We start from the raw sequence: 26,663 nt of genomic DNA, 5'->3' as shown, positions 1-26,663 counted from the left end.
GTTCCTGGATCCAGGCTGGAGCAGAGAGTGCATAGTTTGAGATAAAGGAGAGATTTGTGAGTCCAGACACTCAAATGCATCTTTGGTGATGTGCAAGGCTGAAGCCAAGCCAAGGGTTCAAGTCATATCAGGTCTGGAGGTGCTAACAAGGATGAGATACAATCCAGTGTCTTGTCTGTGACAACAAGGGAGGTGCAGAGCCTCAGTGCAGGGATGCTCTTGGGGACCTTATGTGGTGCCCACCTCAAGGTGTTGTTCCGTTGGCTCCTCTGAGCAGCTCTGCTGGGTGCTTGCTGCCTGGCAGAGCGTTTGACTGGCAGCAATTCCAGCTGCCTTGTTGGAGCCCGAGGTGGAAAGCTCTGATGTGAACAGGTCTCACTCAGCTGGAGCGTCTCTGAGGCACTTCCTAAGGAAATTCCATCCCGGTGATTGATTCCTGATTCAGGCTGAGAGCACCCGGGTGAGCCGGGAGGATGGGACCCAGGCTCAGTGGGGCTGCAGCTGTCGCTTGGGTCTGAATGAGGTCTAAATGCACATGGGAGCATGTGGGCAAAGACAACAGCCAAACCTGCCTGTGTTTTGTGCCTTATTTCCATGTGGATTTTGGCAAGAGGTCTCCACCTCGAGTGTTACCTTGCCTTGTTCTCATGGGTGAGGGCACATCACTCAAAGTATACTCTACTTCTGTTATCCATAGGGCTATCTCAAACAGCATATGGACAATTTGGGTGATGTTGGGTCTTCTGGACCCCATGTCTAAGCTGTTGCTTTGTGTAGGTTTTGTTAGAGCAGGAAATGTGTCCAAGGTGCCCAGATGGGCAGCCAGGCTTTCCCTGCACACTGTGCTGTTGGCAGTGTTGGGCTCCTGATCCAACCACATGCCTCCCACCACAATGGGAGCTGCTTTTCAGCAGCAAGGTATCTCATGAAGCCTGAAAATCACCTTCAGAGCTGCTTCTGGCTCTGGGGAGGGGAGATGCTGGTAGCTTTGGTGTGTATGTGCTCAGTGAACTTGCCTGCGTGAGACTTCTTCCTCAGGTTTCCAAATCAAATCGTAGAGGATGCAAAGGTAGAAAACACCTCTTATTTCCTCCGCTGCTTCCAACAACATACCCTGCAGGAGACACCCTTTTAGCCAAGATTGCAGATTGATGGTTGGGTGTGTGAGCTGCAGGCTTTGTCTTGGGCTGAAGCTGATTATCCCCTCCCATGGCTGAGCAGAGTGCATTATGAACAGCTAAACCACACAACAAATTAGCATGCAGAGGCTGAACCAAGTGGCAAAGCATCAAGCCTTGAGCTGTTTACCAGGAAGTTAGGAGACCTGCTTAATTTTGGTTGGGCTTAGAGACATCCTCACTTTATCTCAAGGACTGTGTAATTAGAAAGTCTCCTTTGAATTTTATCTGCAGGGCACACTGGATCTAATCCTCTGCTCTCTGTGATTCTTTTCTTTCCTCAGAACCATGTGAAGGACATTGCTGGGGCCCAGGACACACGCAGGGAACACGAAGTTTGCCTTTCCCAGGATGGATCAGAGGAAGAACTGGCCTCGGGTACTGGACTCTGATGGCTGGTCGGTGGCTTTGTTCTGTCTCTTCCTGGCATCTCTCTCCCGAAACGTGTCCAGCAATGCCTTGTTCAGCACTTTCCACTCTGAGAACCGGGACTGGACGTTCAACCACCTAACAGTCCACCAGGGCACCGGAGCAGTCTACGTTGGAGCTATCAACAGGGTTTACAAGCTTTCCGGGAACCTGACCATTTTAGTAGCTCATAAAACTGGTCCTGAGGAGGACAATAAGTCCTGCTACCCACCCCTCATCGTCCAGCCATGCAGCGAGATCCTCACCCTCACCAACAACGTCAACAAGCTGCTCATCATTGACTACTCCGAGAACCGGCTGCTGGCTTGTGGCAGCCTCTACCAGGGGGTCTGCAAGCTGCTGCGCCTGGATGACCTCTTCATCTTGGTGGAACCCTCGCACAAAAAGGAGCACTACCTCTCCAGCGTCAACAAGACAGGCACCATGTATGGTGTGATTGTGCGCTCGGAGGGTGAAGATGGGAAGCTCTTCATTGGCACGGCGGTGGATGGGAAGCAGGATTATTTCCCCACCCTCTCCAGCCGCAAACTTCCCCGGGACCCGGAGTCATCGGCAATGTTGGATTATGAGCTCCACAGTGACTTTGTCTCATCCCTCATCAAAATCCCCTCAGATACCTTGGCCCTCGTTTCGCACTTTGACATCTTCTACATCTATGGTTTTGCCAGTGGCAACTTTGTCTACTTTCTGACTGTCCAACCCGAGACCCCGGAGGGTGTCTCCATCAACTCTGCCAGCGACCTCTTTTACACATCTCGCATTGTCCGTCTCTGCAAAGATGACCCCAAGTTCCACTCCTATGTCTCTCTGCCCTTCGGCTGCACCAAGGGAGACATGGAGTACCGCCTCCTGCAAGCAGCGTACCTCTCCAAGCCAGGGGATGTGCTGGCCAGGTCCCTCAACATCACGGCACAGGAGGATGTCCTCTTTGCCATTTTCTCCAAGGGCCAGAAGCAGTACCACCAGCCACCCGATGACTCTGCGCTCTGCGTCTTCCCCATCCGCACCATCAACGCTCAGATCAAGGACCGCCTCCAGTCCTGCTACCAAGGGGAAGGCAACCTGGAGCTCAACTGGCTGCTGGGGAAGGATGTCCAGTGCACTAAAGCGGTAAGGGTGCTCTGGCTGTGTTGGCTGTGGTAGCCTTTGACAACTGGTATCAGTGGCCCTATGGAACGTGAGCTTGCAGAACAGGATCAGATGTAGGGACAGGACAAGGGGAAATGGCTTTGAACTGACAGAGGGGAGATTGAGATGAGATTTTAGGAAGAAGTTCTTCCCTGTGAGCAACCTCGTCTAGTGAAAGGGTCCTTGCCTTGTGGCAGGGGTTTGGAACTGGATGGGCTTTCAGGTCCCTTCCAACCCAAACCATTCTATGATCCTATGCCTCAGTTTCCCTTAACATAGAAGAGACACAGTCCATGCTCTTATCAGGCAGTTATTGATGACAATGAAAAGAAGGGGTAGCAGTAAGGCAGATGAATACAGGTGTGCAGCTTGCTGGGAGTGTTTGCTGTTCCCAACCCAGGGCTCTGGAAGCAAGAGGAAAGCTCCTGCCTGTCCCTGAGCAGGAGGGTGGTATCAGCAAACTAGCAAGATAAATACAAATGGCAGTGACATCTTTTCTGTTTCTATTCAGCTGACTTCTTTAATCTTTATTCACTTGTAGATCGTTCCTGGGATGATTTGGGAATCCCTGGGGCCTTCTTTTGCCAAACATAGTAAGCTTGGCTGCTGAGAAGAGATAAACGTGGGTTAAATGAAATGAAAGAAGGAAGGTGAAGATTAGCTTGAGTGCTGGCTTGCATGGCGGAGAGTCATCCCATCAGTTACAACTAGATGTGCCTGAGCATTTGGTAGTTAATGTACCTTGTGGCAGCGGCAGTCAGTGTGATGGTGAGTGGCCACCCATGTTACCACCCTGCTGCCTGTGCCATGGAGGAATTCACTCGAGCAATCTCAGCTGATGGGGCTTAATAATACTTAGCTGTCAGCAGAACGACTTTTCCCTCACTTGTAGCAAGTGGTGTTCCAGGGAGAAGCCAGCATCCCTATTCCCTGTGTCATAGAAGGGAAACTGAGGCACACAGAGGTGGTTTATAGGAGAATGCACAGCAGGGCGGTGGAAGGAGCAGGAGTGCCTCTTCCCACTTAGTACTTGGGTGGTTGCTGGAGCCCATTCCCTGGATGGGAATGCCTGGGCAGGCAGGCTGGCACTGCCCACAGCCCCATGGACACATGGGGAAGGTTTATCTCTGTCCTGGAGCTGAGCCTTTTGTGCCAGAGAGAGTGGAAGTGTCTGTAGGACTTAGGGCTCCTCCACAGCCCTGTCCGGATGCGTTTTGGAGCAGCTGCAGGGTGTCTTGGCCTTGGCCATTGGGGAAGGTAGCTGAAGCTGGCAGGGTCAGCAGCATGTTGGTGGCTCCCACCCTGCTCTCAGCACCACTGGCTCCCCTCTGCATGTGTGGGGCTGCCCTGTGCTCTGTGTTTCACTCACGGCTGTCCCAAACCTCGTCTTTCCAGCCAGTCCCCATCGATGACAACTTCTGTGGGCTCGACATCAACCAGCCCCTGGGAGGCTCCACGCCCGTGGATGGAGTCACGCTCTTCACCTCCAGCCGGGACCGGATGACTTCTGTTGCTTCCTATGTCTACAACGGCTACAGCGTGGTGTTCGTGGGGACTAAGACTGGCAAGCTGAAGAAGGTAAGCTTGGTTCCATGACTTTGGAGGGCCAGGGTCCAGTTTTCATCTGTCTTGGGAGACTGATGTGTGTAACTGCTGCTGTGTCCGACAGATGTTTCCCAGTGTGAAACTGGGAGCCAGTCAGGAGCAAAAATCATAGGGTTTGGGTCATGGAGAGCCTTGCATTGGTGAAGCAAAGCTCAGTGAACTGTGGTGTGTGTCTGTAGGGCTATTGCAGAAATGATGAGGGCAATAATGGGCCACTGAGTAAAGTGAGGAGCTGGTTTGCAAATCTGAGTATGAGTGAACCTCATCAAGCTGTGTCCAAGGTCTCAGATCTTCCCTTCTTTTTGACACACCGATGGAAATCTTACAGTAGCTCCGAGTTGTTTCCCAGCAATCCTTATGTAGAAGACCATGGTGGTGGCAGGATGTTTGGCCATGGAGAGATAGGAATGAGTTAACTTGGCTGCTTTTGGAAACCAAGCCTCAGGGCAAAGTCCTACTGCTTCTCTCTGCCTCTTACCTCCTACTTTTCCTTTGACAGTTGGATGATTGATCAGTCTTGGAAGATAACATTCCTCACCCTCTGCATCACAAAGCCGGGGTTAGTTGCCCAGGGCAAAGAGGTGCTCCTGCTGGTTTCCTCCCCCAGCACAGGGGATGGGGGGGAGCTGGTGGGTTTTAGGATTCTGAAATCCAGCTGGGATTGCCTCCTCTTGGAGTCCTCTGCACAGCTCTGCAGTGTGTGCAGCGCAGAGGCTGGTCAGGCTCAGTCATGCATCTCTTGTGTGCTCCTCGCCAGTCCTCCATCAGGAGTTCCATGTTTAAAATGAGGATGGAATGGCACTGGGGAGTGCAAGCAGAGGCGTGTAAGGCTCTTTGTGCATGCTGCATCTCAGCAGTGGATGCAGAAGTCACCTCCAGCAAAACCAGCCTTAGAGGTGTTGCTCTGGAAAGCTGAGATCCTTCCAATTACCCTGAAATAGAAATGACACCATTAAGTGAACCTGCTAAATGCAGACCCTGCTGCGTTGTACCAGGGAAAGAGTTAACAAATGTAATCAACAGCAGGCTGTTAATTTTTTGTGTCCTTAAGCAGCAGGGAATTTCTTCCCCATCTATCCAGGAGGATACAAGGACAGGCAGATACTACACTTGAATGTCTGCATCATTTTAATTACATCAGTTCATTAATATTCAGCCAGCCCTTTACAAGTGCTGAGCAGTAGTAAATGAGGTGCCTCCCTGGTGCCTCTCGAGTGTCAGTGGGACAATTTTGAACATGGGGGAGAGTGGGCTCGTAAAGCAGAGCCCCTCTCTCCTCCCTGCTTGTGTCCCCTGCTGTCACACATGGGAGCACTGGGATATTTCTAGCTAAATGGATGGAAGAGGCATCCTTAGCATCTTGCAAATGCATATTCAAGCAGCCAAGTGCTTGTATTTGCAGTGTTTTGGGGGGGCATTGTGTAGGTACCTTGTTTAGAGGCAGTTAAAGCAAACAGCCTGTGCCTGCACACCAGGTATTTACTGTCTTGTGCCATGAATTATGTAGGGTTACAGCAGAAAGGTTTAATTCCTTGTGCTCTTCTGCATGAAGCACCTACCTTTTTGATGCAAAGTTAATCTATTCATGCCCATCCACCTCGCTGTCTGGAGTTAGGGCTGCTGGGGTCCTTTACCTGTTTGAGACAGTGGTAACCAGGCACTAAGAAAACTGGTTCATCTCAGCAGATTCATTCCAGGTGTTCACTACAGGCAGCCTTTCAAGGTGCCTGCAAAAATGAGTTGGCTGCTGCTGATGAGGCCCATGCCTTGTGTTACTGTTAGCTGGAGTGCCATCCTCCAGTGCATGGCACTGAGGTGATGATGTTCTGCATCTCGTGGTCCTGTCCTTGCCTTTAATAAGTCTTTCCTTATCTGATGCATGGGATTATCTTTTACGTGGCCTAAGAGAGGCCACAGGAAGCAGCTTTGCATTGAACTATGGGGCACCTGGGCCTCTCTCTGCAGACCCAGTGGGAAGTTAACAGGTTTTCTCCAGTTCTTGTGCATGGTCCAAGACCAGACATGTCTTAAAGTCAGCAGTACTCAGGACTGTAAATGTTTCCATATCTCTTTTTCCCCATATGTGAAGGGAGGATGGTAAAAATGCAGGTACCTCTAAGTGCCAGAGATTTGCAGATAGGTTCCTTATCTCCTGCAGCTCCCCACCTTGCTTGTCTACCTGCACAATTAATGTCTGAAAGCACCCTCACACCTCTTCCCTCTCCCACAGCTGTCGATTTACTTTGGAAACAAGCTGGGGTTTTAAAGAAGATGCTTTTGTGTAGCTGGAGGAAAGGAGTCAAGGAGCCAGCTCTGAAACCTTTCAGATTTGTCTGTGCTTCCCCAGTGAGAATTCATTACTAAAGCTCTGTTACCTCACCAATGTCCTCCTTCCCATTAGCTCTTCACCTAACTGCCTCCTGCACACTCCCTGGGAGAGCGGCTGCTGCTGTTCAGCCTCTCTCCTCTCAAGGAGCTGAGTGCTGAATGTCCTCAGTCCTCTGCCTGCCCAGACATCCTTTGCAGTACAGACTTGTTTAGCTCTACCCCTTCCTTTTGTGGCTGCCCCATCCCTGGCAGTGTTCAAGGCCAGGTTGGACACAGGGGCTTGGAGCAAGCTGCTCCAGTGGAAGGTGTCCCTGCCTGTGGCAGGGGTTGGAGCTGGATGAGCTTTAGGGTCCTTTCCAACCGAAACCAGTCTGGGATTCCTCTATTTCCTGTGTACATTTGAAGTCCCTTTCTGCTCCTTCCATGGCTCACATGTAAAGGAGTAAGTTCTCTGCCTGGGAGCAGTGTAGAGCCCTGTGGCACGGCTGGCAGCTTTCCCATGCTGAGCTCACCACTTGAGAGCCCCGCGGGGCCCGGGTGATGTGGGCAGCCCAGGCAGGTCATCTGTGGAGCCCACGCAGCCTGGCTGTGAGTTCAGTGTGCTGGAGGGGTGCTGATCCAGAGCTGCTGACAAGTCAATAAGAGCAGATAAGTTAGTTGACAATGAACTTGGCATCTTTCCTATGGGGAACCTGAGTGTTTGGTCCAGCTCTCCTTCCAGAGCACCTCAGCTGGGGGAGAAAGGGAGAGGGGGATCATGTTGGAGTTGTAATCATTCAGAACTGTGGATTCCTGCAATAAACCAATTTTCATTGAGCGAAATTAGAAGAGACATTTATGCAACAGTTAACAGCAACTAACTGCTGGGGGGGGGCGATGTGTCGGCCTGCTTGTTCTGTTTATGGGCTTCATGCAATTCCATCAATATTGATGCGTGATGCCTTTGATTTTGACACTAATCATTGCTATGAATTAAATTTGCAGCCATATAATTAGGACTGCTATTAATAGGGCCTCAAGCTAAGTACTGCTGTGCTAGTTGTCTTTTTCCTGATGGAAAACGGCATCCACGGAACTCAGCTAAATGTGGTTTGCCTGGTAGATGCTGAGACTGATGTGAAAATTATACTTGCTATATTTAGAGGAGCTTCTCTGAAAGGCAGATGCATGGGCAGGGGCTGACTTGGAGGTTTCCCAAGATCCATATTGGAGTTGCCCTTGAACTTTTGCTGCTCTTAAGATGTATAGGCTTAAGTGGGAGAGAGACAGATTGCAGGAAGAAAAGAGTAACCCTCAGTTGGAAGGGCTGCTCTTGCAAGCCTTGTTTCCATTTCGCTTTCCCTTCCTCGTGCAAATCTTCCCATTTATTTCCCCAAGCCAGTGCTGTTTCAACTCTCTCTGTCCCTGTGCATGCCTGGTTTCATCTCATCAGGCTGAGCACTGTGGCTGGGATAGCAGCATGGCTCACCACTAAAAATCAATCTTGTATTTCATCCCAAGAGGTCTGCTTCTTATTAGATCTAATAAATCAGTGAAGTGCCCTTCATTCAGCTTGTCAATGGAGGACATTGTTTGTGATCAAGAATAAATAAATGTCTCTTCTATGTCTGACAGTGCATCGTCTATGTGTTATTCTACCACTGTACTGTTCATGGCTGCTGTAGGAAAAATGCAGTTCCTGCAGTGGGAGCCTGTGGCCTTGCTATCCCGTGCCTGTGTTCGCATGAGCTGGGTATGCTCCTGGATGTCTCCCAGGGAAAAGCAGTAATGGTGACATTGTTCCTGGTTTTTACCCAGGGCTGAGTTGTTCCAGTGGCAGTAAGGCTTTGGTCTGGAGAGGGGCTTTGGACAAGGGCCTGTAGGGACAGGCCAAGGGGAATGGCTTGAACCTGCCAGAGGGGAGACTGAGATGAGCTCTTAGGCAGAAGCTCTTCCCTGTGAGGGTGCTGAGGCGCTGGCACAGGGTGCCCAGAGAAGCTGTGGCTGCCCCATCCCTGGCAGTGTTCAAGGCCAGGTTGGACACAGGGGCTTGGAGCAAGCTGCTCCAGTGGTTGGTGGACTCTGCATCAAGAGGTTGCTCCTCCAAAGGAAGATGCTCTGCATTGTCTGTCTTCAGTGTAAGCTTTGGTGCTACAGGCAGGAACCCAGGTTTGGTTACTTCAGATGCCCTGAGGTGAAGGATAGCATGTGCATCTCGATTCGCACTGGATCCTCCTGGATAAATGGGTGTCAGACATTGTTCTGAACTCCTGTAACACCCTGTCCCAATGGCAGCTGCTCTGTACGTGGCTTGAATCAATTCTGGTGCAAGTTCACCCATGAAGAGCTGCTTGGGGTCTGTGTGGAGGAGAAGTGCTGCAGAAGAACGTGAAGTGCTGTAGCTAGCTTTCAGGATTGGGAAGGCATGTTTACCTGTTCAGTTCTGGAGTGGGTGGTGTGTAATGTCTGACCTTGCTTTCAGTGAAAGCAACTGCTGCTTTTTCCAGGGATGGTGATAACTGATGGGATGACGCACTCAGGGAAAAGGCGAACTTGAAGCGTGTTGTTCCATCTTGGTATGTGGTAGTTTTTATTCAGCTTGGCTGATTTAATTTCTTCCATTAGTGGGAATAAAATAGGTCTTTCACAATGAAATCTATGTCTGAACCTGTCCTTACCTGCCTTCATTCTGGGGATGGTTATCTCACCCTTTTAATTTATCCTTAATTATCACCCCCACGCACATTCCGTAGCACTTGAGGAGAGAATCAGTTGCATCAGTGTGTAGAGAAGCCAAAAAGGCATCAGGCTGTTATTGAACAGATGAAAATGAACCATTTGCAGGCACGTTGCAAAGGAGATGCCTAGTTTTAGCTATAGGTTGTAAGGTCAGGTGCTTTGCTGATTTGATGATCAATCCATCACCCCTCGGAGCACAGACCTGTGTCCCAGCAGAGGTGCGAGATGGCAGATGAGTCTCCTTCGACTGAAGAAGCTGTTTAATTGACAGGTCTGAGAAACAAGCCTCTGTCTCTTGCCCTAGGATGTGAAATAAGGAGGTATTTATTTGGTACTGTGCTGCTGGTGATTTACTCTGGTGTGGTTGAAAAGCTGGGGTTCTTTTTCTCCCTCAACAAGGGTTTTCCAGCCTCAGACAGTAATTCTCCTTTGCTTCTCTATCTGTGTAAAAAGGTGCTGTCAAACTGTGACCCCAGAAATGTGTCCCTAAAATGCTTCATTGTCCCTTACATTTGTTGGAATGTTATTAATTGGAATTTGAAAGGGAATATGAAAAGTGATTGAAGCCAAGGGAGCTGCCAAGTCCCTCTAGACTCTGGTTTCGAGCAGTTCAGGAATGTCCCTGCCACCTTTTAAAGACAGGGAAAATTGGCCTCCTCTTCTCCCACCATCACTTCTCTAGTTCTGTTATCTATTGCCTGGCAGAGCAAGTGAAATAAGATAAAAAGAAGAGTTGGCATGTATGGTTATAGCTGCTGGAGAGCTGAGGGGCAGCTGTTCAGGAAAGGCTGTGTCTGGGAATCAAGGCACGTGGGCTCAGTCTGCTTCCATCTGTTTCTTGGCTTATGAGATGGCAACGACTCTGGTTCCTGCCCAGGTTCAGGCACCTTGAAAAATCAGCTTGAAATGTTTGAGTGCACCTATTCTGTTTTGCCCATTTCTAACTGAAGTGGAGCCATCAAAGGCTGCAAGTGGCTGAACAGTCTTAGGCATGGAAACCAGCCAGCTCCAGAGATCAGAGGAGCTTGGGTTGGAAAGGGGGACCTTTGGAGGACATCTAGTGCAACCCCTGCAGTGCGCAGGGACATCTTCAACTACATCCGGTTGCTCAAAGCTCCATCCAACCTGACTTTGAGTGTTCCCAGGCATGGGATGTCTACCAACCTTTTGGGCACCCTGTGCCTCACCACCCTCACAGGGAAGATTTGTTTCCTAATATCTAATCTAAATCTAACCTTTTTTGCTTTAAAACCATAACCCTTGTCCTATTGCTACAGTCCCTGCGACTTCATGTGCTGCTGGGCTTTCCCTGTGGCATCTGTCTCCTGCTCCTGCATCACTCTTAGCACTGGCAAAGTGTTGGGAGGTTTGACATGAAGTCTCTGTTGATGCCTCCCTTTAGGTGCACACGGCCTTAAATAGGAAACGCATTTCATGTCTCACCTTTCCCGGTGCTCCTGGGTTTTCATACAGGCAGGAATAAAGCTGGGAGCGGCACTCATGAGGGTAAAGGAAGTTTTGAGGTGCATCAGTACTTTGGAACTAGTTACCAAAGTAGCTCTTAGGAAATAGCTCCTACAAAGGCTGGTTTTCCCTCTTGTACATATAAGGGTTTTTTTTTCTTTAACCTATTTGGAAGATAATTGAGCCCCACACTTTGTATAAGAAGAGGTTTTATCTCTTTGATGAGCATGAAGTGAGGCAGAAGTTACTCCTCCTTCGTTTCACACTGGAAGCAGAGCAACATTTTTGTCTGGTTCAGGAATGCATTTCTTCTTGAAGTCATCTGGGTGAAAAATACCAGGAAATACCAGACTCTTTTGTGAGTTCATGTTGGGCTTTCTGACTGTCTCCTGCTTCCCTCTGAGTTTAAATGTGAAGAAGTTGCTGTGTTCTGGATGCTGTTGGGTTTTGGGGGTAGGGCAGTGTTAGACTCCTGCCTTTCTATTCATAAGTCAAAAAGTTCATGCTTTCTTTACTATATATATTTTTTTCTGAAGGCTTTTAAAGTCCTCAGAGGTCAAACTAACAGGGGTTTTGGTCCATTTGTAAGATCTTAAATCCCCGGGTGGCAAGAAATACTGTGAGAAGACTATGCTGTGTTGCTTCTAGAAATGCCTCCTTGAGGCAAAAGAAAAACAAAATGTGGAAAACATAAATGTGCTGGGAGAGATGGGGGAATCTGCAGGAAGAGTCCCACGTGCTGGCACAGCCCCTGAGCTGCAAAAGGTTAGGATCTGGGGACAGTTAGGGGGTGAAATGCCATTTGCGAGCAGCGGTTTGTGATCGGACTTGCCGTTAGGCTTTCCCTTACGCATCTGACTGATGCTGCCTTTAATATCCTCTCAATCCCACAATCGAGTTTACTCCCCGTTGTTGTTATGGTTGCTTTTTGCTGCTGGCCAGCGCAATGACTGCATTAGCAGGGCTGTAAAATATTGCCTGGTTTGTGAAGGCAAATTCATCTCTTGAACGTCTGCCCGATATTTATGGATGTGCCAGACAGGCATGGATTGGATGCGGCCAGTCTCTATATTAGCATTAGTCCATTATGCCTGTTATGATGCATAGTCTTCCCACCTCCCCCTGCTTTTTATTACCCTCTTTCCATTACTGCCGAGATGCATGGACAGGCAGATGCCCACGTTTCTCATGCCTTCAGGGAGCTCTTTGCAGTCAGCCCAGCCTGAGCAATAAAGGAGGGAGATAAACCCCTGCCCATAGTCAGAGCTCAGCACCCGGATGGATTTCGCACTGGAGATGTTCCTGGTGTCTGTGATAGGGCCATAGGCTTTTCTGGCTGCCACTTGGATTAAAACAGCAACAAAACACTAAGTCTGAATGTGACTGCTGCTTATTACCGGCAATAGTAGCAACTCCTGGCCTGCACGCACACTGTCCGAGGGTCTGATGGATTCAGTCTTTCCATGTGGTTAGGTTGTAGTTTTGGAGGTCACCTTAACTATGGCTTGGAAGGTTATGGTCATTCATTAGATTTGTCTCAAAGAAATCTCAGATGATGCTAATTGGGGAAGGAAGGAACCGCATCAATGTGTTGGTACTGCAAGCTTCTGTTGTCCTCATTTTAGCCACTAGTTCTATTGAGCTGCCATTGAGTGTGTTAAGCTTTCAATTTTCTGCTCTATAACTTGAATTTGCACATTGTGATTTATACCCCTGTACATGGCCACATTCCACCTGGGTCCAGGTGAGCCCTGAGGATGCTGAAAGGGATCTGTATTCTGGTCACAGGGGTCTGGCCTGGAACCGAGGTGATGTGGCAGTGATTCCCATCTGTCAGGCAGTTCTCCCTCCCAGGCAGATTTCCCTGTGTGTTCATTCCCTGTCTATAAAATGACAACCTTTTCCCAGTGCCATGCTCCAGGGTTTGCTGCCAGCCTTGAGGTGCTGCTGCTCTGCAAATGCTATGCAAGCCCACCAAAAGGGGTGATGGCTGGTGGGGCTGAAGCTGCCCAGTGCAGGACCAAAAGCCATCGGCTTCATGGGGTTTGCATGTTGCTCCTGGCCAGCACTGGGCTGAGGCAAGTGCCACCAGCCACCACCCATCAATACCAGACCAGGAGAGGATGGCAGAGAAGTAATTGGCTGAGTGAGGATTTAATGTTACTTTGACATGGATGCAAACAGGAGAGCACAGGCAGCAGCATGGGCAGGCCTGGGGTAATTAGTGAGTGGCTTCAGCATCATTTGTCCTATCATTCCCTGCCTGCTTCTCAGCTGGCCACCCTGCCACCTTTCCTGGTTGTTCCTTCTCGCTCCGTTACATGTCTTTGCATCAAAGATATACGTGTAGATGAAAGTGATGTGCATTTAAAATGAATGTATACATCATACAGCCTGGCTTTTATACAGCACGGGGGTTTTTTGTGGTAAGCTGCTAAATTATTTATTGTGTGCTGGGCTTTAATCTCATAAACCTGCCTGCAGGCCTTATGAGAACCAGCCTGAGCATCCTCTAAAGCCTGCGAGTCAGGCAGCACAAAGAGCTGCTGTGACTGTAGGTGGTAATTGTTTGTCTTCCCTCGGCCTCTTCCTCCCCCTCATCAGCTCATTAAAAGCATTGGGGCCTGTTAAGTTTGGTCATTGCCACTAACTTGGAGAGTGATTTGCATTTGCTGCTAGGACAGGATGCCAATCTCCAGATCCCCCTTAGATGGAAAGAACAAGAGCTGGTCCCTTGAGCTGCTCAAAGCACAGAAAAAAGGGTGAGGAAGAGACGCTGAGAGAAAACAAGGTCTTTCAAATAAACACGGCTCTGCCTCCAGCGGGGAGCTCTTACCTGCCCGAGCGGCTGGGAGCGTTCCCAGCCTGCAACCTCCCAGCTCTGAGCTAACATTTGGCTGGCTAATGCAATGTTTGCTTTTCCTACTCATCCTGCAGCCAGTGGCTTATTAGTGGAAAAGCAGAGCATCCTTTTGCAGGCTTTCAGTTCCTTCTTTCTTTGATGCTTTTTGCCTGATGCTCTTAAAGCTTCACACTCCGGGAGACTCTGTACCGTGAATGCAAGTGAGCATGCAAAAGTGAAGGGGCTCTCCTGGCGCTTAAATGAGTGAATGGCAGAGTTGGAATAAACCCAGTGTTCCCTCCTCCCACCTTCTCCTTTCTTTTGGCTCTCAGACCAATCCCACCTCTTGAGTCTATTTGGGCTAAATTATTCTGCAGAGCTTTGAAGCAAAAGGGCAGCAGGGGGACCCGCTCTGGTTTTCTTTTCATGCTTGCTTTGTGCAGAGCTTTTCACCCTGGGAACTTGGGCTTTTTCTTGGGAAATGAGTAATTGGAATAATCTGGGAGAGGGACAGGTTGAGGGACAGGTATAGTGGAAGAGAGACTGAGGGGTTTGAAAGACCATGGGCTGCTTTGTGCCTCCCGTTTTCCCACCAGGAAAGGGAATAGCATTCCTTTCTGACTTTTCAGGGAGTTCATCTGAAAATGACTGTGGGTAACCCACATGTTGCCTCCCGTTTCCTTGCTGATTGTTAAAGTCGGTGGGTGGGATGCTGCTGCGTGGGGAAGGGATGAAGGTCCTGAGCTCCTTTTCTCACTCCAGGAAGCTATTTGGGAGCACGACTAGGGATGCACCAGCTGTAAACACCAAAGGCTTGACTTTGGATTTCATTTCAGCAGCTTGGACTGGATTTAACCCTCCCTGCAAGAGTAAAGCATTGACCCTGTGAGAAACAGTGAGGCTTTAATGATTACAGCACAGAGAGGAGGGTGTCCACCCAACCAGTAAAAGCAAAGTGTTTGATTGCTCTCTCAGCTACCATTACCAAATCCTCTGTGTACAGGGAAACGCTGTTGCCACTGGTGGGGTTAGGTTCATCCCAGCACCTTTGGAGCTGGGATTGCCATGGAAATGCAGCAGCAAGGGCTGCAGAAGCTGTGTGCAGATCCAGGGCAAACAGCACAAAATGCCAGTGATGGGGTGCAAGGAGAGGAGCTCAGTATTTGCTTGAGAAACAAACCAGTTTTTCAAGTGTGCTGCAGCGAGGCTGGGGATGTTCAGAAACCTGGGATCAGAGGCACCCGGCAGCCTGGGTTCCCTGGGATCAATGTGTTATTCCTCCAGGAGCATTAAAGACCAGCCAATGCTTTCTGGAAAATGTTGATAAAGTTCTCTTTTTAGAATCATTTCTGCTTCTCTAGCACAAACGTAGTAGTTCTTGTTTGTCTGTGTTGCTTTCTTCCTTCACTCATTTATTATTAGGAGCATTTACATGAAACCAGCAGGTTTTTGCTCTCACAGCACATTTTCCAATTGCAGCTGCACTTCCTCAGCTGGAGATCTCTACCTTCCCTGGGAATGGGGCTGCCCTTTCTCCTGGGCATGATTGCATCTGCACTGGCTCGGGGACACACACATGGTGATGGCTCATCTCCAAGGACGCTCTGGGAGAGATGTGACAGCGCCGTGCTCATCCCTTGCTCCCTGCTATCTTGTGAGCTGGGTGGGATGCTCAGTGCGTTCGTTTCCTTCTGTGCATAGGAGTGGTTTGTGCCTTTTCAGCTGAAAGAGGCCAATGTGAAATCCCTGAGCAGGAAGGAATCCTCCCAGGGTTTCCCAGAGTGACTGGCTCTGCCTGTGGAGCTTCAGGCGGCAGGAGAAGCAGTGTGGAAAAGGAGAGCTAATGGGGATGTCTGGCAGTTAGTGGGTATATGTGATAATGCAGGCTAAAGAAAAAACCCAAAAGCTAATGTTTAGGGCGTAAGTGATGATGTAAGCAATGTGGGATGATTTATTCACCCCAGATCCAGCTTGCAACCCTTAGCAGGCACTTGGAAGAGAACCTGAAGGACCTTTGCTTTCTCTGGATGCCTCGCTCAGCTCTGCAGATGGAAGATGGGAACTCCAGATGTGTTGAGCAAATCTTTAATTTCCTCTCACTCTCGTTTCTGCTGTAGCTTTGCTCTGGGGGTAGCAGTCAGGTCTGGTTTTGCTGGCGTCTTGATAAGCTTGAGATAACCCAAAAGAGGAGGGAAGCCCTCAGGAGAGCAGGAGCAGGGTTGTGTGCATCTGCCCAGGGATGCGAGCACCCTCCTCTGTCCCCACCAGCCCCCCCCCCCACTGTCCCAGTGGATGCAAGCACCCCTGTGCCTGGCAGGAGCTCTGTGGTGGCTCGTTCCTGGAAGCTGATGGTTGGGGAGGTGACATTCCTCCCCTCTCTGCTTCTCTCACCCCTGACCCTGCTACATTTCTTCCTCCTAACCCCTGAATTTCAAACCTGACCTTTTGTATCAAGGGGGAGGGAGGGCAAGCAAAGGGCAAGATGGGGGAGGGAAAACCAGCGGAGTGATGGCTGGAGGCGTATGGATGTTGAGGGATGCTGGTCCGGACTGGGTGCTACTGCTCTATCACACAGCATCCGCCTGCAATACTTGCTAGTGCAGTGAGTTCTGTGCAGTGTAAAACGCTATGAAAGGCTGAGCTCTTGTACTTCATCACCACCACTTTGTGCTTCACCTTCCTGCCCTGCAGGGAAGTGCCAAACCCCCCCCGCCCCGTGGGCTGCTGATGGTGTGGGGTGATGGCTCAGTGGCATGAGGCAGGGAGAGCTGTGTGTGATGCTGGTGGCATTTGGGTTTAAATGTGCAAGTCCATGGCAGCTCCTGTTCTGTGGCTTCTCAGGCATCAAGTGCTGGGGATGTGGAGTATAGCTCAGCCTGGGGGGGCTCTGGCATTTCTGCATGAAACCCAGACAAACAGGCTTGGTACCAGTATCCTGTCTGAGCTTGCTTCTGCTCCTTCCCTGCTCTGATGCAGTTGGTTGTTCTCACCCTTTTACAACAACAAAACCAAACTGTGCTTTGTCACCTGCAGTAAAACAGCAGAAGACCCAGGCTCAAGGGAGCACATTTCCAGAGCCTGAGGGCACAAATAGGACTTAATTGTCTTCCTGGGACCTTCACCCACACCCTTTGGTCTGGGGTTCTACTTCAGCGCATCCCTTGGCCTTCAGCCCTATGTGTGTTATGGGATGAGCTGCCAGTTCATGGCTTCTGCCCTCTGACATATTGCCCGGGGGGGGGATTAAAAACAGAGAGCCCTGCTCTTGTGCAGAGGCAAACCAGTGCTGCAAAGTGGCCCCATCAGTCTCTGTCCCCTCCCAAGCACGTTGTGTGTTCGCCGAGACCCCCGGGAAGGCCCTGTCGATAAGGTGCTGCATCTTGTCGTAGCAGAGACGAGTTCTCTGGGATGGATGTGGAGGCTGGGAGTGCTCAATATCCTCCCTGACAGGTAGAGTCTCATTTAATAGCATCCTGCCATATTCATTACCCTGGCAGAGCGGCCAGAGGCGCAGGTGCAGTCGTAGCCCCGCTTCCCCCCCGCTGCCCCTGCCGGCACAAAGGCTCTGTGTGAATAAGTATGCAGTAAATGTCTCCCTCTCACAGATTTATTCCTTCATTAGGTATTTAAATACATTCTGCTGTATAGGATGCTTCTGTGAGCCTGCTGCCTTTTCTCTTGGTGGAAGAAATGTGTGGTGGCTGCAAAGCAGGCACCCTGCGGAGGGATGCGATGGGATAGGTGCTCATGGGCTGCAGGCTCTTGCACATCCATCCTGGCACGGACCCACTGTCCCTGTGGTCATGTTGACCTGTGCATACACCAGTGTGGCCAGAAACCAGCTCCTCAGCCACTCCACACCAGCTTAGGGACCCAGACCTGCTGGTCATCACAGCAGATATAGTTCCACATGGCTCTTCCTTGCCTTCCCCTTTGACGTTGATGCCTAGGTTGGACCATCCTGGTGCGTAGGGATGTTAAAGCAAATGTAAATGTGTAAAGTAAATGTGTGACGTTTTAGGGAGCTGCAGTAAAGTAAATGCTCTCCAAGTGTACAGTCATCCGAGCGCACCGCTCAGGGAAGAACACAGGAACTAAATTTAGCAGAGGAGCCCCAGGCCAGGAGCCACCCAGGGCTTTGGTTGGTTTCACTCTCAGCTTTCATCTCTTTTATTTATAATCTGTGGCTGATTGATCCTTATTTTTTTTACCGTTCCTTTTTCCTTCCCTGTGACAATGAGGAGCTTTTGCTGGCTCATGAATCAGAGAAGAGTTTGCACTGGAACGGACCTTCAAAGGTCATTTAGCAGTGATGTGGCTGAGTCTAATCCTTGCGGACCCGCGGGTGGCATTGCCTTCCCTCTGCCTTTCCTGCCCCACTTCTACCTGGTTCCTCCCTCTCAACATCCTCTGCCACCCAGAAGGAGATGTGGGGGGCAAGCCTTGGGGGCCTTGGGTGCATATCCCATGGATGGACCCCAGGCTTGCCCACCCCATCTCCTCCTCCCAGCCCTGCCTTAGCTGTGCTCTTGTGTTTAGTGCTGCTCCATCCCCATCTGGAACAGGTCCTTCCCTGACGGCTTGGACCTCCATGCTCTGGAGGACCCTCACGTGGTGATTTAAGACACTGTCACCTCGTTGTCTGCTTTGCTTCAAACCTGCACTACTGATTTAAATTGATGTAACAGGCTTTGTCCTGGGCTGCTGAAACAGATATATATCCCTCCTGCTAATGCCTCTGGGCTCGGAGCCGGGGATTGGAGCTTCTTGAAGCACATCAGCACAATTTGCTCATTTGTTAAAGTCCTGATCCTCAGATCCACCGGGCTTTTCAGGTCTAATGGCTCATTTAGTTGCAGAATATCATGATTGGGCCTGTGTTTTCAAAGCTGCCTTTCATTTGGGGTGCTGAAGTAGTCAGATAACTGGCAGGTGTTGGGCAAGCAGAACTGGTGTTTTAGACGATCTGAACACCTAAAATGTAGGGGAAGCTGTGGGTGAATGAAGCTCTGAAGCGTGAAAGGTTTCAAATACAAACACACCTTATTTATCTGGGTCCAGATAACATTGTCAACTAGTATCTGCTGGGGGGGGAACATGATGCTGCACACAGCTGTGTTGTTTGGAGGTGATCTCAGGCTTCCTGTGTCACCTGTATCCTCCCTGCCCTTTGGGTTTGGGTTCTGCACAGCCTTTCTACCCAGGCAGTTCCCTGCACCCTTGTCCTGGAGAATGCTCTCTTGTAGGGCAGAAGACTTGAGTCTCTGGCTTGTTTTGTTCCTGGCTTTGCTTGCACCCCAGCTCTGTGCCAGCTCTGCTGCTGATGGAAGCAATGTGCCTACCGTTGTCTAGAAAATAAACAGAATCTCATTCAGCACCGGTCAGCAAGGCGAGCGTTTGGGTGAATTCCAGTGCAGTGGGAGCTGGGAAAGAGTGGAATCGATGGTATAAGGTTTGACAGTGCCTCACCAGACCTGAGCAAAGCCCCCCCTCCCCTTCATTATATAGCTTATTCTTCTAATGAGCGTTACTTCCACTGAATTGACCCTCCCTGATTTTCTTTGGTGTGAGCTGCCCTGACCTCTGTCACATTGGAATTGCTGTTATTGCTTTCCTGCCTTCCCAAGGGCTTTCTCCCAGCTCCAGCTTTTCAATACTTTCAGCTGGGGATAAATTCACAACCAGGAGATGGATAAAGCCTGGCCCTGAGCTTATCTCAGCTGCTGCATGGAGCAGGACAGCACAAGGCTTAGCCTAAAACACACTTGAAGGTGGAAAGCAGAGCATGGAGTGGTGTCGTGGCTCCCATTCCTGGGGGAAAAAGGGGGCAGCCAGGCTCTGGGGTGCTGCATCACCCTGGAATCAGGGACTGGGAGGTGTTCAGTGCTTTGTTCATCACTAAAGGTTGGAAACTTGGGTGAGAGGAGGAGCGAGAAGCAGCAGCCTTGGGCTCTGCCCAGGAAGCGATTCCAGAGCTGGAATTGAAGGGGGGGACAATGTCAGTGTAAGTGGGACTGATCCACGAGTTTCATTGTAACTCAGATTTCAGTCCACATCTTTGGTCGGTGTGGATCAGGATTTCTTTTCCCCTCTGGGGATGGCTTGGTAAATGAAATATTCATCTTAAACAAGGGTGTATTTTGAAAGCCCAGAAAATCCAGTTCCTTCCCCTGAACGATTGTTCTTTCCTGCCGTGTCTCTGGCTAAATTAAGACTTTCTTAGAAATGCACAGGTTAAAAGTTTAAAAGCTTAAGGTTTCATTCATAATTCACATATCAATGAGGCTTTGATTCCTCCCGGGGAAAAAGCCGCCTCTATCTGCAGTGCATGTTGATAGGGTTACCCTGCGCCAGAGCCGAGGACCTCGCTGCCCTGCCTTGCCTTTCGAAGCACAGTGGAGGATGGCTCCCAGGGGCTGCTGCTGGGGAAAGCAAAACCTCTCCCTTTGGGGTCATTGCTTTGAATCTGACCCAGGTCAGGAATTGCCAAAAGTCGTTAATGTCTAAAGGCTGCTCAGTGCCCTGTGAAAAATGAGCTACTGGGTCCTGGTGCTCTCCCCAACGCGAGCAGACATCCATGTCCCAAAAACCTGCTGTCACCGCTGTCTGTGGTCGCCTTGAGTAGGTGAGTGAAGGACCAGCTGAATCCTGTTCTCAAGGAGTACCCCTTAGCCATACTCTAGGCATGTGCAGCTTTTCCTACCAGCACATCCCAAACTGTTTCAGGAGAGGTGGAGCCTTGCTGTCCCCAAGAGGGACAAAGGGCTGAGCGTGCAGGGCTGGAGGTCACGGTGTATCAGTGCGGAGCGGATGCTCTCTGTATGGTGCTTACCCTTCCAGGATGGAAGAGTAAGGGAGGAATGAAACCATATTAGGGTAATGCCGCTTTGCTAATGTTACCTTCTTTTAATAGTGGCTACATCCTGAAATGTGCCTTTAGAGCAAGCTGGAAGGCAGATCAGATGGCAGTTTTAGGGGCTGTCAAAAGGAGCAGGGGTCATAGAATCATGGAAGGCTTTGGGTTGAAGGGACCTTAAAGCTTGTCCAGTTCCAAGTGTCCACAGGCAGGGACACCTTCCACTAGACCAGGTTGCTCCAAGCAAGGAAGCAATCCTGCAGTTCCCATTGGAGACCTTCCACGGCTGTGCAAGCAGCCAGGTCCTCCCCACCAAACCAACATGCCTGTGTCTGAGCTCCAACGTTACTTCACTTTCTTTAGGAGAGGAAGAGGAGGGTGGGAGCGGGTCCTGCACACACAGCTGGGAAGACCTGCCTTCGCCTGGCTGGGCTGCTCCTTCCCATGCCTCCCCTTGGCACCCTGCCCTTCCTCCCCTTGCCCAGATGGTCCCTGTGTCTCCTTGTCAGGCATCCAAAATACTTCCCAATGTGCTCTTCCCATCCTTTTCCAGCAGACTCCTTGCCTGGCTGTAGCCTTTCAGCCTTAATCTCCTCTTTGTGCCTCCGAGACACCTCTGCAGGGCTTGGCTGGTGCACAGGCTTCTGCTCTTTTGCTTTTTGGGGGGTGATGCCCCCATCCTCCCCCTATATCGCCCACATACATTGCTGACAGTTTTAGAGGGATTAGAAGTGGAGCAGCCTGGCGATTTGGCTTGAAACTTCTCCCTTTTGAGAATCTTTTGCCTTTATTATCCAGCAGATAAATCTGCTTTCAGCTGCCTTTCAGTGCTGGGAATGGGAATTGCATGCAGCAGCCTGCTGAGTTAATTCCCCCCCCAAGGTGTGGTGCCTCTTCCATATAACATCCAGGACCATGCTGCTTGGGGGTGCGGAGATGAGCTGGGGGCTGGTGCTCTCTGCCTTTAGCTCCTTGGTCCTTTGTCTTCAAAATGCACTTAATTTCAGATAGGAATCGCAGAGTTTAGAGGGATTTTTTCCCCTTTTCTTTTCTCTTTCCCCCCTCCCAAACTTTCCCAAAGTATCTGTTGGCAGCAGCCGCTCTGCAGCAGCGGGGCCAGGAGGGCTCTTGGCAGCCAGCTCAGTGCAGAGGATTGGGTTGCAGGAGCAGAAACCCCTCCACACTGTGCTCTTGGTTTTATTCTGCCATGTGGCATCTGGCCTCGGAGCACTGCCTGGCCCTGCCCTGAGCAGAGATGATGCCTTTCGCTGCCTGTGGCCTCCTCTGCTCCATGCTCTCGGTGCAGGAAAGCACTGGAAATCCTGGGTTTGGGGATGGTTTTTGTTGGTTTGATTCTTATTTTCCTGAAACCTTGAGGTCTTTGTTAAAACAAGCAGTTGAAGGATGAACTAAGGCAGCTGCTGCTCGTAGTCTTTAGTACTTAGCCATCATCATCTTAGCAGCAGCATGGGGCAGGCACAGCTGCTTGTCAGACATAGGGCTTGGCAGATTTGGGGCAGGCTCAGAGCTTGGCCATGGGTCAGATCTTCCCCTGCCTCATTCCACAGCACTGCAGTGGTGAGGGATCAGGGGCTCAGCATTTGTGAGCATTCACAGGGCTCTCTCTCGATAGGAGCTGGCCATGAAGACAGCAACAAGCATGGCTGTGAGACCAGAGACAGGGAAACACAAGCAGGTTTTGGGGTTTTCCCTCGCGTTACATTTGATGGCTGATCTTTCCTCCTGAGAATCCCCCAGTGACTCGTTCTCACCTCTTTCCCCTTCCGGATGAACTGCATCTGCCTCTCCACTTATCCAAAGCTCACCTAACATTCGAATCTGTACGTAGGCCTGTGGCATTAACTTGGTAGTGCAGCATAATGCATTGGTGCATACAGTTCTTTGTTAATAACCCAGGTACTGGGGCAGTGAAGGAGAAAACACTGAATTTCTTCCTAAAGAGATAGGAAATGGGCAAGCAAAAGCCACCCCAGGACCTCAGGAAGGGTACATGTGCCTTGCTGCTGGAGGGCTTTGGGCTGTTTTGTACCTGGGGAGGTAAAGGAGGTCGTTTCCAAAGTCCTGTAGAAAATGCTGCCTCGGGGCTGCACTGCTCTGCCTTTCCATGTGTTTTTCCTCCTGGGGTGCTCTCTCCTGGCACTGCATGGCACGGGCTTGCCGGTGGGATTGCCTGGCTCCTGATTGCCTTCAGCAGCCATGGTCCCAGCTGGAGTGGTGGAGATTAGAGCCGAGCCTGTCTGGGCTGGCAGATGCTGTGTTAGCTGATCTTGTGGCTTTAGTGCTCTGCTGTGAACCTTCACAGCCATTCCTTCAGATTTTTCCAGGGGTCAGGTTGATAATGAAGGGATTAATTTAATTCCCCCCGCCTTCACCCCAAGCTTCTCGTGCAGCTGGTGTGTGCCTGTTCATCTGTTAGTGTTTTTATTGGCATCGTTCAGTCCTAGCTTGTGTTGGAGCTCATGAAATCGCGTTGGGTTGTGGTTCTCCCTGCAGACCAGCACCTCCCGCTGCCACTGCCTGGCCCTGGCAGCCGGGATGGGAAGGCAAAAACCCGTTTGCAAATCCTAATAATAACTAAAGCCATTGTGATGTGGGTGGAATGGACCAGTTCAGATGCTGTCCTTCCCCCACCCCCTGTGCTGCCTGGCAGTGTCATAGAGTCACAGAATTCCAGGCTGGAAGGGGCCTCAAGGCCACCATCCCTGTGAGTGCTCACACACCGTGTAGACAAGGCCCTCAGTGCCATGGGTTAGTGGTGGCCTTGGCAGAGCTGGGGTAAAGGTTGGACTCAACGATCTTGGAGGTCTTTTCCAACCTGGTTGAATCTATGATTCTATAGGGCCAAGCTGCTGGGTCTCAGTGCGAGACTCAAGCCCAAGCTGGGGACTGGGGGGGCTGGTGGCCAGTGTCCCATGAGCTCAAGGTGAGTGACTGTGGGTCTGTCCCCTTGCCCTTGGGAGGGAGGACACCTTCCCACGCTGATGCTGGGGGCAGCAATGTGTGTGTCTCCTTTGAAGGAAGAAGGGTAGCTGGTAACTGAGAATCACATTAGGATTGCTGGCTGCAGCTTTCCTGCCTCCGAGTAGCCCTTGTCGGTGGGTGGCTGTGGGCTTTTTTTGTTGTTCTCTTTATTTAATTCTATCCCAAACCTGTTTCAGATTAAAACCGAGCGCTGCTGCTTATCCATTTGTCAGTCAGACCTAATCTCTAAAAATAATCTCTTGCCAACCCTCCCTCTCCCCCAGGATGGGCAGTAATTGTTTCAAGATGTGTCAGCCTTTTGTTTCAAGTTAGTTCCGTGTTTTCTCGAGCCTCACATAGGAAGAAAAGGCTGTGTTTTGTCCCTTTAAGGGAAAGGAAAGAAGTACCGGACAGTATTCACTGCAGGTTGCCTTGGGTAGGGAGAGAAGGTAAGGGGATGTTCCTGCTGTTAAAGAGATGAGTTCACTCTGACCGCTATCAGAGCAGCAGCATCTTCCAGTCCACAGTGGCCTGGAGCCAGTGGCTTCATGGGTAAAGGCTTTGTATCACCATCCCTGGTGCTGTGCAGCTCCCCGCATCCCTCTGGCACCGGTGGCTGCGGCTGCAGGGACGTTGCTGCAGGTTCCCACAGAACGGTGCCTTCTCCAGGACCTTTCCCGGCTGTCTTCCCTGCAGGAATCCAGATGGCTCTTTTCACTTTTCACACACAGAAAAGCTAGAGGTGACTGCGTCTCTGCATGGAAAGGCTGGCAAACCTCTGCTCACATCAGGCAGGACCGAGGAACTTTGGGGGATTAGGGATGTTTTATGGATGCTGTGGAGAGCAGCTTTACCCTCAAGCTGCGCAGCAAGCTGTGAGTCGGGGTTTGTGTCAGATAACAGCAACGAGTCGTTTCAGGCCAGTTTTCAGTGTTCAAGTAACACAAACCCAGGTTGCTTGTACCAGGGAGCGATGTTAAAGATGACTTTGTGGCAAAGATGACTGGCTTAAATCACAGAATATAGAATGGTTTGGTTTGGTTTGGTTTGGTTTGGTTTGGTTTGGAAGGGACCTTAAGATCATCCAGTACCAACCCCCTCCCATGATCGGAGGCACCTTCCACTAGAGCAGGTTGCTCCAAAACCCATCCTTGAGCACTGCCAGGGATGGGGCAGGCTTTGTCCTGCGAAGGGTGTGCAGGATGGGTGCCAGCCACAGCTGCCCTCATCCTATGGATCCTCCTGATGCTGCCCAGGGGAATGGTGAAACACATGGGACAAGGCAGCATCTGCCCCTCCAGGAGGACTTTGGGCTCATGACGCCTTTCACCTCCCCTTTGCCCCCACTTCTCCCCATGTAATCAGTGTGCCTTTGCAGAACAGGGCATGTTACCCCCTGCTGATGAAGTAATTAAAAAAGTCACAGAGATGTAAATGATTGAGGCTCATTGTGAAGCATGGGGAGCATCCTTCCGAGCATCTCGTTGGAGCAGGTTAGTGCCAGCTGATTGATAGGCATAATCAATGTCCCTAACTCAGGGACATTCAAGTGACAAATCTGATGTCACTGGCTCAAGACAAGTCTGTAGACAAAGGCATGTGGTTGTCTACAGTGAGACTGTGGGATAGTCTCGTGTAGGCATTAAAGTATTTCAGGTTGCTGTGGAAGAAGGAGGTGCTCTCACTGCTCTGCTCCTTTTCCCACTCAGATGTGGGACCATCTCCTCTCTCAGCTGGCTGCTTTTCACTGTTGCTGTGTAGCTTAAAAGGTGCACTTAGAGATTTTTGGAGGATGGCAGTGTTCTGGGTAATGAAAGTAAAATGGAGTTGTCTTGGCTCACTGCAGTGGAAGTGAAGGTTTCTTCTGGGTGAAAACTGTCAAGCCTGCACTGGACATGGGCTGCCTGCAGGTCCTGCTCCTCTGACCGTGGGGCTGCCACCTTGGCATTGCCTCCCTTATCACTCCTCTAACACAAGCAATGCAGATCATGAACCCCAAGCAAGAGACAGAGCTGAAACCACGCAATAAACAAAAGCATCTGCCTTCTGTGCCATGTGTAGGAGATGGGCTTCATGGATGCAGCCTGGATCAATTGTGAAGGCTTTGCCCCTTCCCTGTGTAAAACATCCAGAGTAAATGGAGAGTGACAGAAAAGGGGTCACTGGTCTGGGTCACCACTGAGGTGATGGAGGAGATAATCAGACCCTTTTCCTTCCAGTTCAGTGGCTGCCAAAACCGCCGGAGCACCGTATCAAAGCGCAGAGCTTAGTGATGCGGAAGCACTCAGCCACAGTGTTAGCCATGGCAGTGATGGGAGACCCCAGCTCCCGTATCCCGGGGTGCCCTGAAGAGCCCAGCCCTTGCTTTGCACAGCACCACGGAGTGATGAGGACTGGGGTTTGCATGTTGGAGCGTGTAACACGCTCATCACTCCGTATCACCTGCAAGGTGGCAAACTTCTCCTCCTCGGATGCTGTTGCAGAGTGGTGTGCAGTCCCTGGGGGATTCAGGCATGTTGAAGCCCAGCTTGTATTAGCATCCCTGTTCGTAAAACTAAATAGCATCTATGCTCCAGATGGGCCTGAGCAACACCAGAAGACAACGTTACTTAAGCTCTATGTTAGACACCACTAACGCTGCTCCGAGGGGTTTTCTCTCAAGCAGTCTCGCAAGGAACATATTGGTAGTTTGCTGCTGGTTTGTTCAAATCTTCCTCCCCAGATAAGGCTTTGCTGGTGATAGCATCTTCAAAAAGGCTCCCTGCAGGGGATGTTTTGACAGAAAGCTTGATAAAATATAATACAGTTGATATCATCCCGTTTGCCATTTATGAGGAATTTTGTAACCTAGGGGGATTAATTCTATATCATGTAACAGCACATAGTATAGATTCTGTCCTCTTGCTTGCTGATCCTTTGCATACATAATGAGCAAACCTTCTGATGGAATTTGCTTGTATCCGAGGAATTTTGTGGCTCGTTTGAGCCTACCAGGTTCCCGTCTCCAGTGCCTTTCCCTCTCTTTGTCCCCGGATGATCTCAAGGGGCCACACTCATCCCAACTTGCTCAAAAGCACAAAATGAAACGCTTTCTGTATAACCTGCCATTAGTTTTGACAACTGGGTGGCTCTT

At 50.3% G+C, this 26,663-nt stretch overlaps 1 protein-coding gene across 1 annotated transcript in view; it reads left to right on the top strand.

The window, feature by feature from the left end:
* Positions 1-1,529: 1,529 nt before the first annotated feature.
* The window catches only part of PLXNA2 (plexin A2), a gene marked incomplete at both ends in the record, with an annotated part of 135,135 nt that continues 110,001 nt past the window's right edge, over positions 1,530-26,663 (top strand). The window contains 2 exons of the mRNA XM_080633110.1: positions 1,530-2,717; positions 4,131-4,313. Coding sequence (XP_080489236.1) covers positions 1,530-2,717; positions 4,131-4,313 — 1,371 coding nt within the window. The remainder of the gene's footprint in view (positions 2,718-4,130; positions 4,314-26,663) is intronic.

Source organism: Psittacula echo (assembly GCF_963264785.1).
Source record: "Psittacula echo genome assembly, chromosome: 22".
Lineage (NCBI taxonomy): Eukaryota > Metazoa > Chordata > Aves > Psittaciformes > Psittacidae > Psittacula > Psittacula echo.
The sequence above is the reverse complement of the archived record's forward strand: the minus strand, read 5'-3'. Positions and strand labels throughout refer to the sequence as shown.